Source organism: Calonectris borealis, chromosome 10 (genome assembly GCF_964195595.1).
Source record: "Calonectris borealis chromosome 10, bCalBor7.hap1.2, whole genome shotgun sequence".
Lineage (NCBI taxonomy): Eukaryota > Metazoa > Chordata > Aves > Procellariiformes > Procellariidae > Calonectris > Calonectris borealis.
Window position 1 is genome coordinate 23,335,212 of NC_134321.1, and position 14,754 is coordinate 23,349,965.

Below are 14,754 nucleotides of genomic sequence, written 5' to 3' on the forward strand. Positions count from 1 at the left end.
TACTAGTGGAAAAAAGTCTAAATGAGAACCAAAATAATACTATGGAAATTCAGAAATGGGGGAGGGGGAAATATTCAGAATCTGAGCTTTCTCTTAAGCATCCGTCTTTACACCCAATACAGTCTTTTCGTAGGGAATTCCTGGTGTTAAACAATATGTTAAACTGTTGGGTCTTTAGTGTTTGTAATTTTTCCAGGGATTACTTATCTCACCACGGCTTGAATTGTCAGAGGAGCTGTAGTCTGCTTTATTTCTTTATTTATTAATCCTTGTCTAAGAAATTAGTATCCCTGCAGCAGTTGAAAGTGACTTTTTTTTTTGCACAATTGGAAGATGAGAGATCTCTTTGGTGCTCACAGTTGCTTTGGTGATACTGCTGAAGACAGCTTCTAATTTTCATTTATTTTTCTTATATGTGCAATGAGATCTATGATAATCACCTTCACAGAGATATAAGGATGTTGATTTTGATAATACCTTCAGTCTTCAGACTGATACTGTCAAAGCCCCCAAAACTCTACACCTCAGAATAACCTTCAAGACTATAAATAAGAGAATGACAGAGGAGTTTTAAATATTATATCTTTGTAGTCTTAATTACTCTAGAATTTGCAGATTATTTAATTGTGTTAGGAATAGCTAACTGTAAATTTCCTTCAGGGAAATGGCCATGAGAGGGACTTTATGGATGATCATCGGGTATATATTATGGATGCATACAATAGATACATTTATCCAGGGGATGGATTTGCTAAACGTAAGTATAATTGAAATTCATATTCCAAAATGTAAAAGACCTACTATGTTGTTAAATAACTTCTTCATTTACCAATAAGCTTCCTTGCAACAATGTTAAATAGATTTTTTTCCTTTTTTTTTAATTTCACATTGAACATACGATTTTCAATGATCACTGTGATATATCACAATAGTGTTAACGCTGTAGTGTTTTCCCTCACTTCTGGAATGAATTTCTGGAATGCGAGGTGTGGGTATTACGTGGACTTTGTTAGCAGTCCATTCAACAGCTCATGCCATGCTTAGAACAGTGAGTTAAGTAATCCTTTTGATTTGAAGATAACTGTTAGAACTTAATCTTTCCCTTACACCAAATTTATAAAAGAATTCACTGAGGATTAGCTAATACTGTGTGAAAAGGTTTCATGTTCCTTTGAAAGTTGTAAATTATAACATATTTAGGTGTTGTCTTTCCAGGAGAACTTGTTTTATAAGCATCTAGAAAACAAGGTGCATCTGAATGTGAAACAAGTTGGGAAGCAAAAGGAAGTCATACAAATGTTAAGAGCTGGTGCTTGATTTTTGTTGTTGTTGTTGTTGTTGTTTGTTTATCCCTACTGTGATGTGCCTATTGTGTCTGGTGACGTGTCACAATTAATTAGTGGGGTTTTGATAATGGTTAAATTGGAATGCAAAAGCCCAAAGTTTATTTGATGTGTGATTCTGTTACACTGCCATTTATTACAGGCTTAGTTTGTTAACTGAATCATAGTTTATTGGGGGAGATGTTCTTCTGCTGTTGAATTTCTTCAATGATGCTGTCATTCTGAAAACCTACTTAATTTGGATTCTTGGCAAGAATTAGGTGCAGTGCATTGTACTTCTGTTTTTTAACTAGTAAAGATTTTGAAAATCGTAGTATATGTATTTCAAGGTATCAAACTAAAAAATGACCATTTAAAGCACATCATGTCTGTAAGCAGACAAATTGCAAGCATATGAAGATTTTTTTCCTAAGAAAAGCATCCCTTTATTCATACATCAAATAGCAACATTTTGAACAGACGGATTAAGACCAAAACAGACTAAGCCCTTGTTAGCAAATCTGAAATACTGAACTCTCCTGCAAAGCTGGGAATACTGGCATTCCCTTCCTACAGATGAAGCGTGAGGTGTGGAAGGCTGCAGCCAAAAGCATGTGAATATATCGTTCCCTGTAGTTTGCATAAGGGTGTCTAAATGAGGAGTTCAGTGGCTAAATCCTTTAAACTCTCTCCTGCTAGGTGACCAGACGAAGACGAGGTCAGAGAGGGCATCTTTTTGAAGGGAGGTAGAGGTTTGAACCTGAGAGTTTGAATCCTTAGGGTAAACTCTTAACTGATCACTGTCTCCCTGGACTTCCCACTCCTTTTCTCCATGTTTTATTACAGGAGTCTCTTCTGTACATTTTTTTTTGCCCCATGCACTTCATTAGGAAGAAAAAAAAAAAAAAGACTAGCTAACATTGCTTAAGCCATAAGCATATTGAGTCCCTAAGGGGAAGTAGTTTGGAATTACACAGGGGTTTAAGAAGGGAAAGAAGATGGATGGGGAAAAGGACTGGTTCACTGAAGGGTGAGCATAAAAAGTTGACAGCTGAAACTCAAAGTTCAGGCCTTAAAAAAGCATTGCTGTTGGTCTGAGTGTCATTTTACTGTTTTCAAAGCTGTAGAAGTACATTCACTAGTTAGCAAAAGATGGACAAAAGGCTATCAAATGCAGAAGCTGTGTTCATTCTAACCTACAGATCCATTACTGTGTCCATCAGTAGTCCCTGATCTGGGTAATAACTAATCACTAATTCTGTGTTTTGTGGTTGAGTTGAAGACAAGAGACCTGCAGAGGCATGGGATCGTCTCAGCTTCTTAATGGTTTCATCAGAACAATACTTACTTGTTCCCCATGCTAATGTGTTTACCTCCTCCTCTAAAGCTCTATCCAGCTATCAGATTCTTTACCCTGAAGAGGCTCTAAGTGCTGTTCAGAAGAGCACAGCTGTGCAGACTTATATGAACATTTATATAACAATAAGAAAAGAATTCAGGAAAAATATCATGAAGAAATAAAAATCTTTGAAACTAATGTTGAGGCAATAAAATAAAGGAAAGAAAAAGAATGTTTCACTAATGTTGAGCAAGGATGGAAGGCAGGAAAAACCACCTATGCAGCAATCACGAGAATAAATATCATTCTGTGTTGAATGCATGCATGCACACTTGGTGGATGCTGAATCCACACTTACGATTTAAGACTCCAAGTCATTTAATTCAGGCGTTAGGGTATGGTGAGGTGGAAGTCATACCTTGAAACACCTCTGACATAGGTTTGATTAATTCAGATTTAGAGTTACACATAACTCCATAAAAGCATCCAAAGCTAGGCTGCATAACCTTGGGTTTCTTTCCTCTGCCTTCTCAACCCTCCTCTTCTACTTCTAATGCTTTATTAGAAGCATTAGAAAAATTTGATTTAAATTAAGAATAGATATTTGCTTTTCTGGTGGGATTACAGGGTAAGAACATTAAATTGAAAATGCTTGGGGCAAAGCTGAATCTTGTTAGACATTCATAAAGCAGTTCACATAAATTCATGATCCCTTGCTGTTAAGTTTTGAGTGTTGTGATAAAAATAAAACATCTTAATTTCTCAGTGATATTTATCTTGTGTTTTCCCCCAACTGTTTCCTCTGCAATAGCAATTCAGTGTTTTCTTTCCCTTACGCTTTATTTAGGTTACTTTTAAGTTAATAATTTTCTTTATGATTTCTTTGCTGATTTGTATATGGACATGTAGATCAGCTGCTTTTCAATAACATTTTCCACTTGTGTCTCAGAGATACTTTTTTTTTTTCCCCCCCCTGCATCTAATTTTCTCTCTTCAGTGGAATTTTTTCAAGGTCATTGTGCTTACACTTGCTGGGAAAACAAGTAGTTGAATAATTTTCTTTAATTCAAGGTTCCGTGAAAAGGCAATGTATTTACAAAATTTCCAGAAATTTTATCTTTTTCTCTTGCTTACCTAAATCTTGCATTTTCTTTCAAAGCAATGCTTTGCTTATTGAGTAACATCAAAACATTTTATTTTTTTGTAGGTGCCATAAAACGCAAGGTGGAATTAGAGTGGGGTACAGAGGACACAGAATATCTTCAGAAGGTACATACTCACGTGGAAGGAGCATTAAATGAATTAAAACCTGACATCATTGTTTATAATGCTGGGACTGATGTTCTGGATGGCGATCCATTGGGAGGACTTGCTATTTCGCCTCAGGTTTGTATAATACTAAAATACCTACAGACTTTTGCTCCTCACTAGATTCCGAAGGCAGTCCTAAGAGTGACTTGTGGCTGTTTGTTAGGTGAAGGTAAGGTGCATAATTCATACTAAACCAGAGCATTTTCCTGGTGTAGATACATATAGATACATCTCCGTTGCTCTTTCACCATATATTTTTGTTGTCTCTTCCTGACTAAATATTTTTGTTCTTCAGGTGCCTGTTCCAGTATCATTTATTTTTACGCTTCACCTGACTCCTATTTTTCCTGTTTGGTTTGTTCTTTCTTTGTTTCTTTTACCCTCACATAACCCATTCTGCAATGTATTTCTTTTGTCATCTGCCCCCAGTATTTATCTTACACTTAATTTCCTCTGTAGCGCTCCCAGCTGTTTTAAAATGCTCTTCTGGTATCTTCCAGTTCTAGCAATTTTGTGCAGCCTGTCTGTGTATTCTTAGCAAATGAACAGATTTATTTTTCCCCCCCCCTTTCCTCATTCTTTTCTATACAAATATCATTACCCTTTTTCAGTTCAGTTTACCTTCTCTCTCCTCAGTTTGGTACCAGATTTAAACTTTGATTTATTCTGTATAGCTTCATAGAAGTCTTCACCTTCTAGATACAAGTCTGCTTTTCTCAAAATAAACATTTACAGATCTCATATTTCCTCCATTTTTTTAATGATTCCTTCTCTGACAGCTCCTCGGTTCTGTCTCTCTCTTGTTTTCACATTTGGTTCTCTTTTAATGTCTATCAGATCAATATAGAAAAGTCCTTTCTTGATTTGTGAGCTCTAATCGAGCCATCACTTGATCTGTTCAGTTTTCATTCTGTTTTGCAGTACTTTAGTTCTCAAATGCTTCCTTTTGCACAGAGCTCTAGTTCCTTGCTGGGTTTTATTAGCTTCCTTATGTATTTCCTCGTTCTTATCTCTGTCAGTGAGCAGCCGCCTCGTGCTTTCTGACTGCCTGCAAAGTCCTCAATGGACCTGAAGTGGATCGACTTGGGAGCCACTCTGACTCTCCAGGTTTTGTTTCCATGGCTGTGTAAACGTCTCTAAGGAGAAAGGAAGAGCTGAGGGGCTTGGACTTGTTTGGTTTTGACCTTGGAGAGGATATGACCTGGTGTGTAAGATCTCATTTGGTGGAGCAGAGCTTTTTGGAAAGCAGTGGCCACCAAGCGAAATGGAAGCTAGTGATAGGTGGAGAATACTTTAAGATGTGCCTTTTCAAAATTATTTCTGCCATTTGAGAAGGAGCAGTGTTAATTGCCAAGAAAAATGAGTTGTTGTAGTTTGGGTGGTGTGTCGGGAAAGAGGCAAAATGTAGACATGGGGAAAGAAAGATGAAATGATTCTTCTGGTCACAAGTAGAGATGAAAGGCAGAGTGCCTTTTCTCTGCATAGCCAGTGGCTCAGGTGCCTGATGGAGAAAAGGTTTCTGTAGCTCAAGCCTTTGTTTTCTGAACCGAGGGCAAGGTTTCTTGTCTCTCTGATCTTGTTGGCGTAGGTGTGAATGGCACGTTTCACCAAGCTTGAAATCCCAGGCTACTGGAAATGCTGAAACTGAAGGCATTGAACCTGGATAATTCATCTCTTCAAGGTTCATTAGTCCAGTCTTCAGTCCAACAGTTGCAGATGTCATCCATATTTTAAAATCTTGCTACAGCATTAATTCTACTCAAAATTATGTCTCCTTAGAGTGCTATGAGTGATAGTTTCTTGGTGCTTGAAGCTATAGCAGAAAACTTGAGGTGTAGCAGGTAAGTCCCTCTTACCTTTGTTTGTAAGTGGGAACTGTACCAGGCTGTCGTTTCCATTTGATGTATTTTCTTTCTTGGTAACACGCAAATGCTGGAATAAGCCCCTGTGTTTTCCCCTCAGTTCTTCCAGGCTCGGCCACTGGAGATGCTGGAGCAGGGATGAGGCGGTTAGGCTCCTATGAGTAGTGACTGCTTCCAGTTCTTGTGTGGTATAATGTTTGCTGCATCCAGCAATGGTTCCCAGGGGACATACAGCTCATTCTGTAATTCTGTTACTTCCTTTAAGGATCTGTTCCTAATATAATTCTTAAGTTTCCTTTGTCTTATTTTTCAGTTATTCCTTACTCCCATTGTTCTTTCATAGAGCTGTGTCAAACTATACAAAAACCATTACTGTTGTATGGTTTTACAAAATGTTTTTTCAGCTACATTTGAATTTTATTCTTTCCCTTTACCATTTGTTTGGTAATTTTTGGTTTTTTTTAATGGCAGGGTATACTTACAGTCTTCCTCTAACCAGTTTGAGTAGTGCATCTTCATTTTGTTGTAACACTTTAGCTGCTGCTTCCTTAATTTTTTGTATTTGGTTGCATTTTAGTCCCTTTCCCCTTCTCCAACTTCTGCAGTTATTTAAATTTTGAGCTGTCCATTCTAAGCTGTTGTCTATTATGTTGTTAGTCTTTTCTTTATTTTTGAGGAGTTGTAATGGATTATTTATGCCTCCTATGTATCTCTGGAACTCTCTGCTTTTGCTTTTTCCACAAAAGTAGATTTTAATTCTGTTCTCATTTATTTGTGAATTCTCTCTTTTTCCCCCACATGTACATATTTGAAACCCAAGAGACTCAGTGTCTTCTGTTGTATGGGTTTAATGACAGTCTTGGTCAGCAATCTTTGTTATTTTTTAGTTTCCATACCCTTCTCTATTGGTAGGAGATTATTTAGAATTGCTTTTCCTTTCTGTGGATTTACCATTACTTATATTCTGCAACTCCCCCTTAAGCCATAGATTCTTTTAGTATTAGCTTTTATTAGAGAAACTGGAAGCTTGTAATTCAGCTAGTGATTGTGAACGTGTAAAATTTGATTTGAATTTTTGGTTCTTCTGTAGGTTTGTGAAATCTTGATCAAGTTGCTAAACTTCTGTCAGAGGGTGCTGTGCAAGTTGAGCACAAACTAAAGCACATTGAATTCAGACAATCTTTCTTAGTCTCTTAATTCCTCACCTGTAAAATAGGGTGAACATTTCTAAACTTTGTGGTCAGTTTAGACTTTAAGGCCTTTGAGCAGGAATTCTTCTAGGAATTTATACTAAAAGCTTTTATCTGTTGTGTCCTCTAAAACCAAGTCAAGGCTTTTTGATTTGCTGTTCTTCCTTTTTTTAATTTTTAAATGATTATGCATGTAAACCTGCTAACAGGGCTTCTAAATCAATTTTTTATTTGTATTGTAAAATGTAAGGCTTAATCACTTACCAAGCATCCAATACTATAAATCCATAAACCATAGGCTAGAACTAAAATATCATATTTGTATCACTTTTTTTTTTTGTAACTGTTGTAAACTTGCAGGGAATTGTGAAGAGAGATGAAGTCGTGTTCAAGGCTGCCAGAAGCCGCAGGATCCCAATCCTGATGGTGACGTCTGGAGGCTACCAGAAAAGGACAGCGCGGATTATTGCTGATTCCATCCTCAATTTGCACAACCTGGGGCTTATTGACAAGGAGCTAGCAACCAGTGGAGCTGAAAATCCCAAGGTAGAACAGATGATTAGAGACTCTGCTAAAGGCTTAACCAACTTGTCACTGCAATGACAAGTTACTAAATTTTAGGAAACAACTTCCTGGTTTAGGAGCAGGAAGTCTCCACATTATTATCAGGGTTAATATATTTTAAAAAGACTCAACTTGCCTATAAAATAACACAGTAGAGATAATATGCCACACAGAATAACTGTGTCTAACTTCCGAAGCTATTTTGAGCAAAGGCAACAAATCCTTGTAAGCTAATTGAGACATATACTCAAGGGTACTGTCTTTCAGTTTATAATATTACTGTAGAAAGCTTTAATTGCTTCTCTTATTGTTATGGGTAGTCTATTATGTTGAAAGCACTATGCAGTTGGTATCCAAAGACTGTCCCAGACCTATTTCAGACAATGCGGTTCGGACTGTGGTGGGAGAAATATAGACTAAACCTACTGGCATTTTTTTTTTAGAGACTGCATTTTATTTATTGCTTTTTAAATTGAAATATTATTATAAAATGAGTTCTGCGCAGGCTTCAACTGTCAGTTTAATACTAAAGTTAAGTGCAATACTATAAAAAAACAGTTCAGTTGGTAGGCTTTTAAGCCATAGCCTATTAGAACAAAAGTTCATTAATTTATATTTTATTCCTGTGGTTGATAGTGACTTAAATCCTATTTATAAACACCTTGAGAAATAAAATATGAAATGCCTTTGGCTCCATATGCAAATGAGCCATAAGGGCTCAGCATTAACAGTCTAGTTTTTGCCTCTCTTAAAATGAGGCCTGCATATAAAAGGCAATAGTTACTATGCATCATAAATCACAGAGTAAAGAAACTACAATAAAATGGAAACTAATTTTAGAGTTCTGAGAATTCTTGCAGAAAATATTATGTAGAAATATAGGTTATCTTTTATTATTGCCAGCATGTCATGTATAAAACAGTGAAGAGTAAATTTTTATTATTTTTTTCCCAACTAGTGCTGTGTTTTTCACCTGCTTGAAGAGTAATGGTACTCATAGTTGCAGTCATAGTAGATAACTAAATTGTTCATATTTACAGATAAAAATACATTTCTGTATTTCTGCATTAAGTTAATGTGTGAACTTTATATGGGAGCTTCTAGGAGGATTTGGGAACAAAGTAGGATATTCAAAAGCAAATTCAGTACACTAACTGTAAAGTTTGGTTTTATTTAAGTGGGTATATTTTGCATTAGGTACTGTTTGTAGCATTGGATTGTAAACATACTAAACTGTATATTTTGCAAGAGCTTTTTTAACTTCCAAGCATTCACTGATTTGTAGTACAAGTTTCATGTTGTGTTTAGGTTTGAGCCTTTCTATGAAGGAACACCAATATTTTCCTTGTAATAGAATTGGTGTGTAGACTATTTAAGGAATGTTTAATTCTAATTAGAATACTTACCTCACTTAATTTTTAGATTGATGGGGTTTGTTAATTGTAAGAATTGCACAATTGCTATAAATATCTGCTTTAAAACAGATTTGACATACTGCACTAATCTTGAGTTGCAACACTGTTATTAAAAAGCACTTTTAAATTTCTTACTAGAAGGACCATCAGAGTACAACTAATGTTGAGATTTATTTTTTCTATACTGTTTGATGTTACTGAAAGATGTTGTTATTCTTTCATATAATTTTTATAAAATTATAAATTACATTTCTATAAACTAAAACCCTGTCATAGTAGCATATGGTCTTTCCCAAAACACTTTCTGTTTGTGTTAACGTGTTTATATTGTTTCCCTCGGTGGAGATTAAAATGATGTTGAACAATGCTGACTGATTTTTCTTTTCACTTCACATGTATCTTGGCTGTCAAAAACTTTGAATGGAACAGTTTATTGAAAAGACAAGAAGGTGTGTTTTTCATACTGAAAATGTAACTGAAACTCCAGTGAGTCTTAAGAGTGAATAGTACAAGGTTTGTCAGCAGCGGATGACTTCTCTGAGGGTTAATGCGTTGACCTCCTAAAGTAAGCTTGGAAGTTCTGTATCCAAATACTTTTTAAGATGTCATCATAAGGAGTTAAAGTCACTTTCTAATTCCAAGTTACGTTCCATTACCTATATTGTAACTCCTATTTTAAGTATTTTATTGTTACACATATATTAAACTGTAAACTAAGCTTCTGTTAAGGCCGCAATGGTTTAAGGTCTTTTATAAATCAATATCTTTTCAGAGAGAACTAAATGTTTGCCGACGAGCTGCTAGCTTTCGGACTCATCTGTAAAATTTGCAATTGTTAAGCAACGGACATATTGACTGCATTTCCAGTGTTCATTATAAAGTTAGAATTGGTAAACAGATAACTCCTCCTTCATTTTTTTCCAAAATTTTAATTTGGTGTAATATTTGACTTGGTTGTTAAAACCAAAAGATTAATTTCTACACATTAAGAAAGTAGTCCAAGATAAATGTGTACTGTTTTTTCAAAAAGAAGTGGTGAAACTGTTTCTAAGTTGAATTTAGACCACAGATATTATGTGATTAATAATTAATAAACTGTTATCATTAGGCAAAGTTCATTGAAAATTTCATCATGGAAAGCTTGCCTTGACCTACCACCATCAGAATTTTTAGCTTTGACAAAAACTTTTGTGGAACACAAAGACCTATTTAAGTCTGCTAGGAGAATGCCATGTAGTCACAAATTTTATGGGGAAAAAGTGTGGAGTTTTTAGTTTTTTAATTGCATTTGTAACTATAAAATCCGCCCATAATAGGAGTGTTTCAGAACTGATGCCCTAGCTTACAACCAAAAAACTATCTTGCAGAAAGACCTAGTAGGTCTTGTCTTTCATAATAAGACATTAGTTTTGACTCAAATTACTTAAGAAAGGAATAGAGAGGGTTGTTCAATAGCTTATAGTTAACGTACGAACATGTGTTTCTTGCTAGTCATCCCTGTGTGAAATTTATTTAAAATATAAACTATTTGATTTGACAGTTGGCACATCAAGCTCCGGCCCCCCTTGCCTCTCTGACAGTCGACACAAGTATAGAACTTGGCATTAAAACCACTGGGTGTTGTGGTCATAGTCTTACACTGACTAAATTTTAGCTTTAAAATGGTAATATCAACCTCTTTCACACTGAAGGTATGACTTGTTTGTTTGTTTGTTTTTTAACACCCTGCATTGTGAAGTCCCAGACTCGTATCATGAATACAAGGAAGAATTTGAGAAATGCTGTAGTCAGACTGTGATTAAAAAAAAAAAAAAGATTACGAAAATTAATTGGTAGACAGCTTATTGTGTGGGGAGCAGGTAGTGCTTATGTTTGGTGAATAATAAATGTCCATGCTCCCAGGTTCCCTTCTCCTTGCTGCTCCTCACAGCTTGAGGAACCTAATGACCCTGAAACCGTTCCCTGGTCCCTTCTGGTCCTGCTACCAGAGTGTTTCTGCCTCCTCTTGCACATACAACAAGGCACACGATTCTTTTCAGTGCTGGCCACATATGGTTTTTGTGGTCTGTGAAGTGACACTTAGGAATTTCTTCTACTGTACAAGTTGTGCTATACAATTGTGCCCTACATGCAACAGCCACTTTGGGGAGAACACTCTCTGACAAGTCCAGAAGCTATGAAATTAGTAATCTTGGGTCTAGACTTTGCTCACACTGTGCTGCCAAGAGCTGAAGGAGCTTGCTGAGTTCAGAAAGCTGCTGGGTCTAGGATCTTGGTGCTGTGTGCTATGCCAGTTTTTGAATAATTGAAAACATTCTTCGAGAAAACTGCAGTCCCTTGGTGAAGAAGAAAATTTACTTGCTATCTTTGCCCGATGGAAGATGATCTGAAATGCAGAGCATATCAGAATCCATAACAAAGGGCCTAATCCCAAGTGATGCTGTGTCCTGAACTTGCCTTGAATTTAGCACAGGTTGTGTATTCCCCAGCCATTCTAGAGGCAAGCTTGCAAATTGTTCAGTATGTACCAACCTTTAGCTTAGATTTTAAATAGGTGTGACTTTCAGGTTTTTTGTCTTTCCTTGATCCTGGCACTTTTGGTAATCTCTTAGATTTCCCATCCAGTGCTCATTTATTTTCCCTTCTTTATCTTATCCTTTATGCAGGCCATTTTGGTACAGCCAGTTGCTTTTTACCACAGGTCAATAGAATTAATTTCTTCTAAAAAGAGACGATGTTTTGGTAAGCTGTATGAAGGACTAATTCCTATTACGAGGCCTGATTCTCTCCCAGGCTTACCATGGCAGTGAGAACAGGAGGTTTGTTTTGCTCGGTGCCTGACTCAGTGCAAGTACAGCACCGACCTGGTCCGTGGAAGAAAGCGAGTAACTCCTGCCCTACTTCCCTACAGCCTTCTGAATTGCAACAATGCTACGTGCTGCACATAGCACTGACTTCCTGGAACTAGATTCAGAGTACTGTGGTAAGACAAAAATGCTGGTTTGATTGAAAAGGTTGAATAGGCATACGAAATTATTGTGGTGGGGCTGTGGTTGTGACTTACCAGCCTGGTGCAGTTCTGACCTCCCTCCCTACAACTTACCTGAGATTAAACTTCTGGTTGGAGATGAATTAAGTATAAAAATTATGAAAAGACTACCAATAAGGTTAGGCATATCTTGTGTTACCAGTCCTGCAGTATTACATTTTACCAGTGCAGTGGTATGTGGAGCCGTGGCACACTTCCATAAATCATTTCTTCCTTCAAAAGTAACATTACAGATAATTAGTTAAACTATTTGTTGTCAGATATAAGGCTAGTTACATATTTCACTAATAAGATCCAAATTCTTGTTTTATTTTGCAGTTGAGAGTAGACAGCCTTTGAGCTTGACTGGAACTGATTATCTTTATTCTGGAAATGTATGTTTGATTTGTGTGGGAGGGGAAAAAAAAAAAGTATTCAAGGCCGACCTAAAATAATGCATCTTGACTTTATAGTGTCTTAAATTTAGTCCTTAGTAGAGTTATAACAGATTGCAGTGCTTTAGAGCAAAAAGATGTCTCCTTTCTTTCACTTTTGACACCTAAGGAGGATTGTGATGAATCCTGTTAGCCAAAAGCTTGTCATTTGTTCTGTGATTTTTTTGCCCTTGTATTTTGCTACAGGTACAGAAGAGGGCAAAATAGACTTAAGGTCTATTTAGGTCTGTAGCAGAGATGAGACAAGGAAACTGAAAATTTCCTAAACAAAAAGCTGCAGCCTGCTCTCTGCTTTCCTTGCATGTGACGTTGGAGCTGCAGCCAGCAAGAGCCTCTTTGCTTTTTGTGTGATCTTTCCTGGTATATGTAGGTATCAGCATATTTATTTGCTGCTTCCATGTATTGTATGCTAGGTTCTATCTCTTCTCATTCTTTGCTAATCTTTCCTGTGACAACCATCCTCCAAAAGTGCCACCAAGAACATTCTGCTTTTTTGTGCTGGTGACCAGGACTCTCTCTGCGTGGGCACTGTTCTCCAGCTGCGGTAGAGCTTCCCGCTGACTGATGCTCACTTTACAGAGCCCTCCAGCTACTTAAAAATTCTCAGCGTAAAGGCTTAGTGGAATTTAGGCTTACTTGTTTTGATCCGCGGCTACATTAGAGTTTGGATCTTGTTTAGCGTGTGAGATTTTCAGAAATGGATGTGTCAAGGCAGGCTCTGCATGTGCACCTGAGGACCTGAGTAAGTGGCAGGTATACACAGCAACTTCTGTTGACGATTGTTTGTGTTTGAGGATAAGCAGCTCAATAGGCTCCCAGATCAGAAAGAGATGTTTGATTGCTGCCTGAGTAGAAGTAATTCATAATAGCTTCTTCAAGAATGGAAACAGAATCAGATTTTAATTTGATTCGTTTATGAATCAAAACAAGTTGACAAATATCAGAAGCAGATGGTTGTTTTTTTTTTTTGTGGGGGATGTCCAAGAACTAATGTGTCTGATGGTTCTTAATTTCAAGATATTATGATTGTCTTGGAGTATTATTGTAAATTAGATGAGTTAGTCTTTGCCAAGACTACATCCTGTGATAATCATAGAAGTGCAGATTAATGCAAAGCAGCGGGGAAAAGGCATAGTTGCAGGTGACGTGATGCAACTGCCATAATCATTCTCAGTTTCATGACAGCACTGTTTTGGCTTAGCAGAGGAAGTAATGGCATAGTAATATGCAGCCCTGCCTGTTGCTCTGTGGACATAAGCAAGAGGGTGAAGTTCTGAAGCAGGTAAATGGTTCTGAAGATTCTAATTCCTATTTATTTACTTTTTCTGGAACAGTTAAAATGTAATTATTTGAACATTGTGAGATTCGAGTACTCTTTTAAAAAAGGAAAAAAGTGTTGATTCATACAGTTTCTGTAAGAAGAGTTTTTAAAAATGGCATCATAAGCAATGGCCACTGCGCAGCTACAGTCTAACGGAGAGCTTGAGCACAGGCTGTAGCGCAGGTGTGCCAAGGAGTATTGCCAGCTGTGCCTGGCTGCCAGAGGCGGCTCCAGCTGCGGTCCGTAAGAAAGGCTGGTCGATAACACCTCTGAACACCGGGCGTCCAGTTCTGGTCTCAGTAATATCTTGTGTCCGTTTTCAGGCAGCCCTGTGAGATCGCACAATACACTGCTTATTGCCATCCACGTCTTTTAATGGAGTTTATAAGAATCTCCTAAAATACTATTAGAGGAAGTGCTTAGACTATTGGAAGTTGCAAACAGCAATATCGATGAAATTAGCCTTTTCTGGATGAATTGTTTCAGCTTCATGGTGTGCTTTCTCTGAAATTGGTTCTGAGGTTAATCATCTTTATCTTGACCACTGTTTCTCAAAGTCGCCTTTTGTTAATTAAAAGAAAAAACAAAACCAACCAAAAACCAAACCCCAAACTTCTGGGCGACTTTGTATTAGCAGTGCTAAGTGTATCACAGGAACTATGAGAAAATGCTTGAAGGATTTTTACTTAGGCATGCAATTAAATAATACACTTAAAGCTATTGATACCATGTCAAGATCAGAGAACAAAATTCTACAAACAGAAATTAGATGTACTCAGAACGCAAAGAAATATCCTGTGATGAGATTATAAAGCCAGACTAGAGCTTGATATCATACTGTTGAACAGAATTGGCAACCAATAAGTACTGAAAATCAAAGAATTATTTTAGATGGTAGAAATAGATGAGACTGTATAAAAAGACATTTGAGAAGGAGAAAAGCCAAA

At 37.0% G+C, this 14,754-nt stretch overlaps 1 protein-coding gene across 5 annotated transcripts in view; it reads left to right on the top strand.

Moving 5' to 3' along the window:
- HDAC11 (histone deacetylase 11) overlaps positions 1-9,605 on the top strand; it is a 29,188-nt gene extending 19,583 nt beyond the window's left edge. For 3 of the 5 annotated variants that reach the window (XM_075159426.1, XM_075159430.1, XM_075159428.1), the window contains 4 exons: positions 661-757; positions 3,869-4,047; positions 7,385-7,570; positions 9,433-9,605. In XM_075159426.1, the coding sequence (XP_075015527.1) occupies positions 661-757; positions 3,869-4,047; positions 7,385-7,570; positions 9,433-9,510 (540 nt within the window). In that variant the 3' untranslated portion in view covers positions 9,511-9,605. Of the gene's footprint in view, positions 1-660; positions 758-3,868; positions 4,048-7,384; positions 9,370-9,432 lie in introns of those variants that run through there. The other 2 variants (XM_075159427.1, XM_075159429.1) reach the window with 1 other exon arrangement.
- Positions 9,606-14,754: the final 5,149 nt, after the last annotated feature.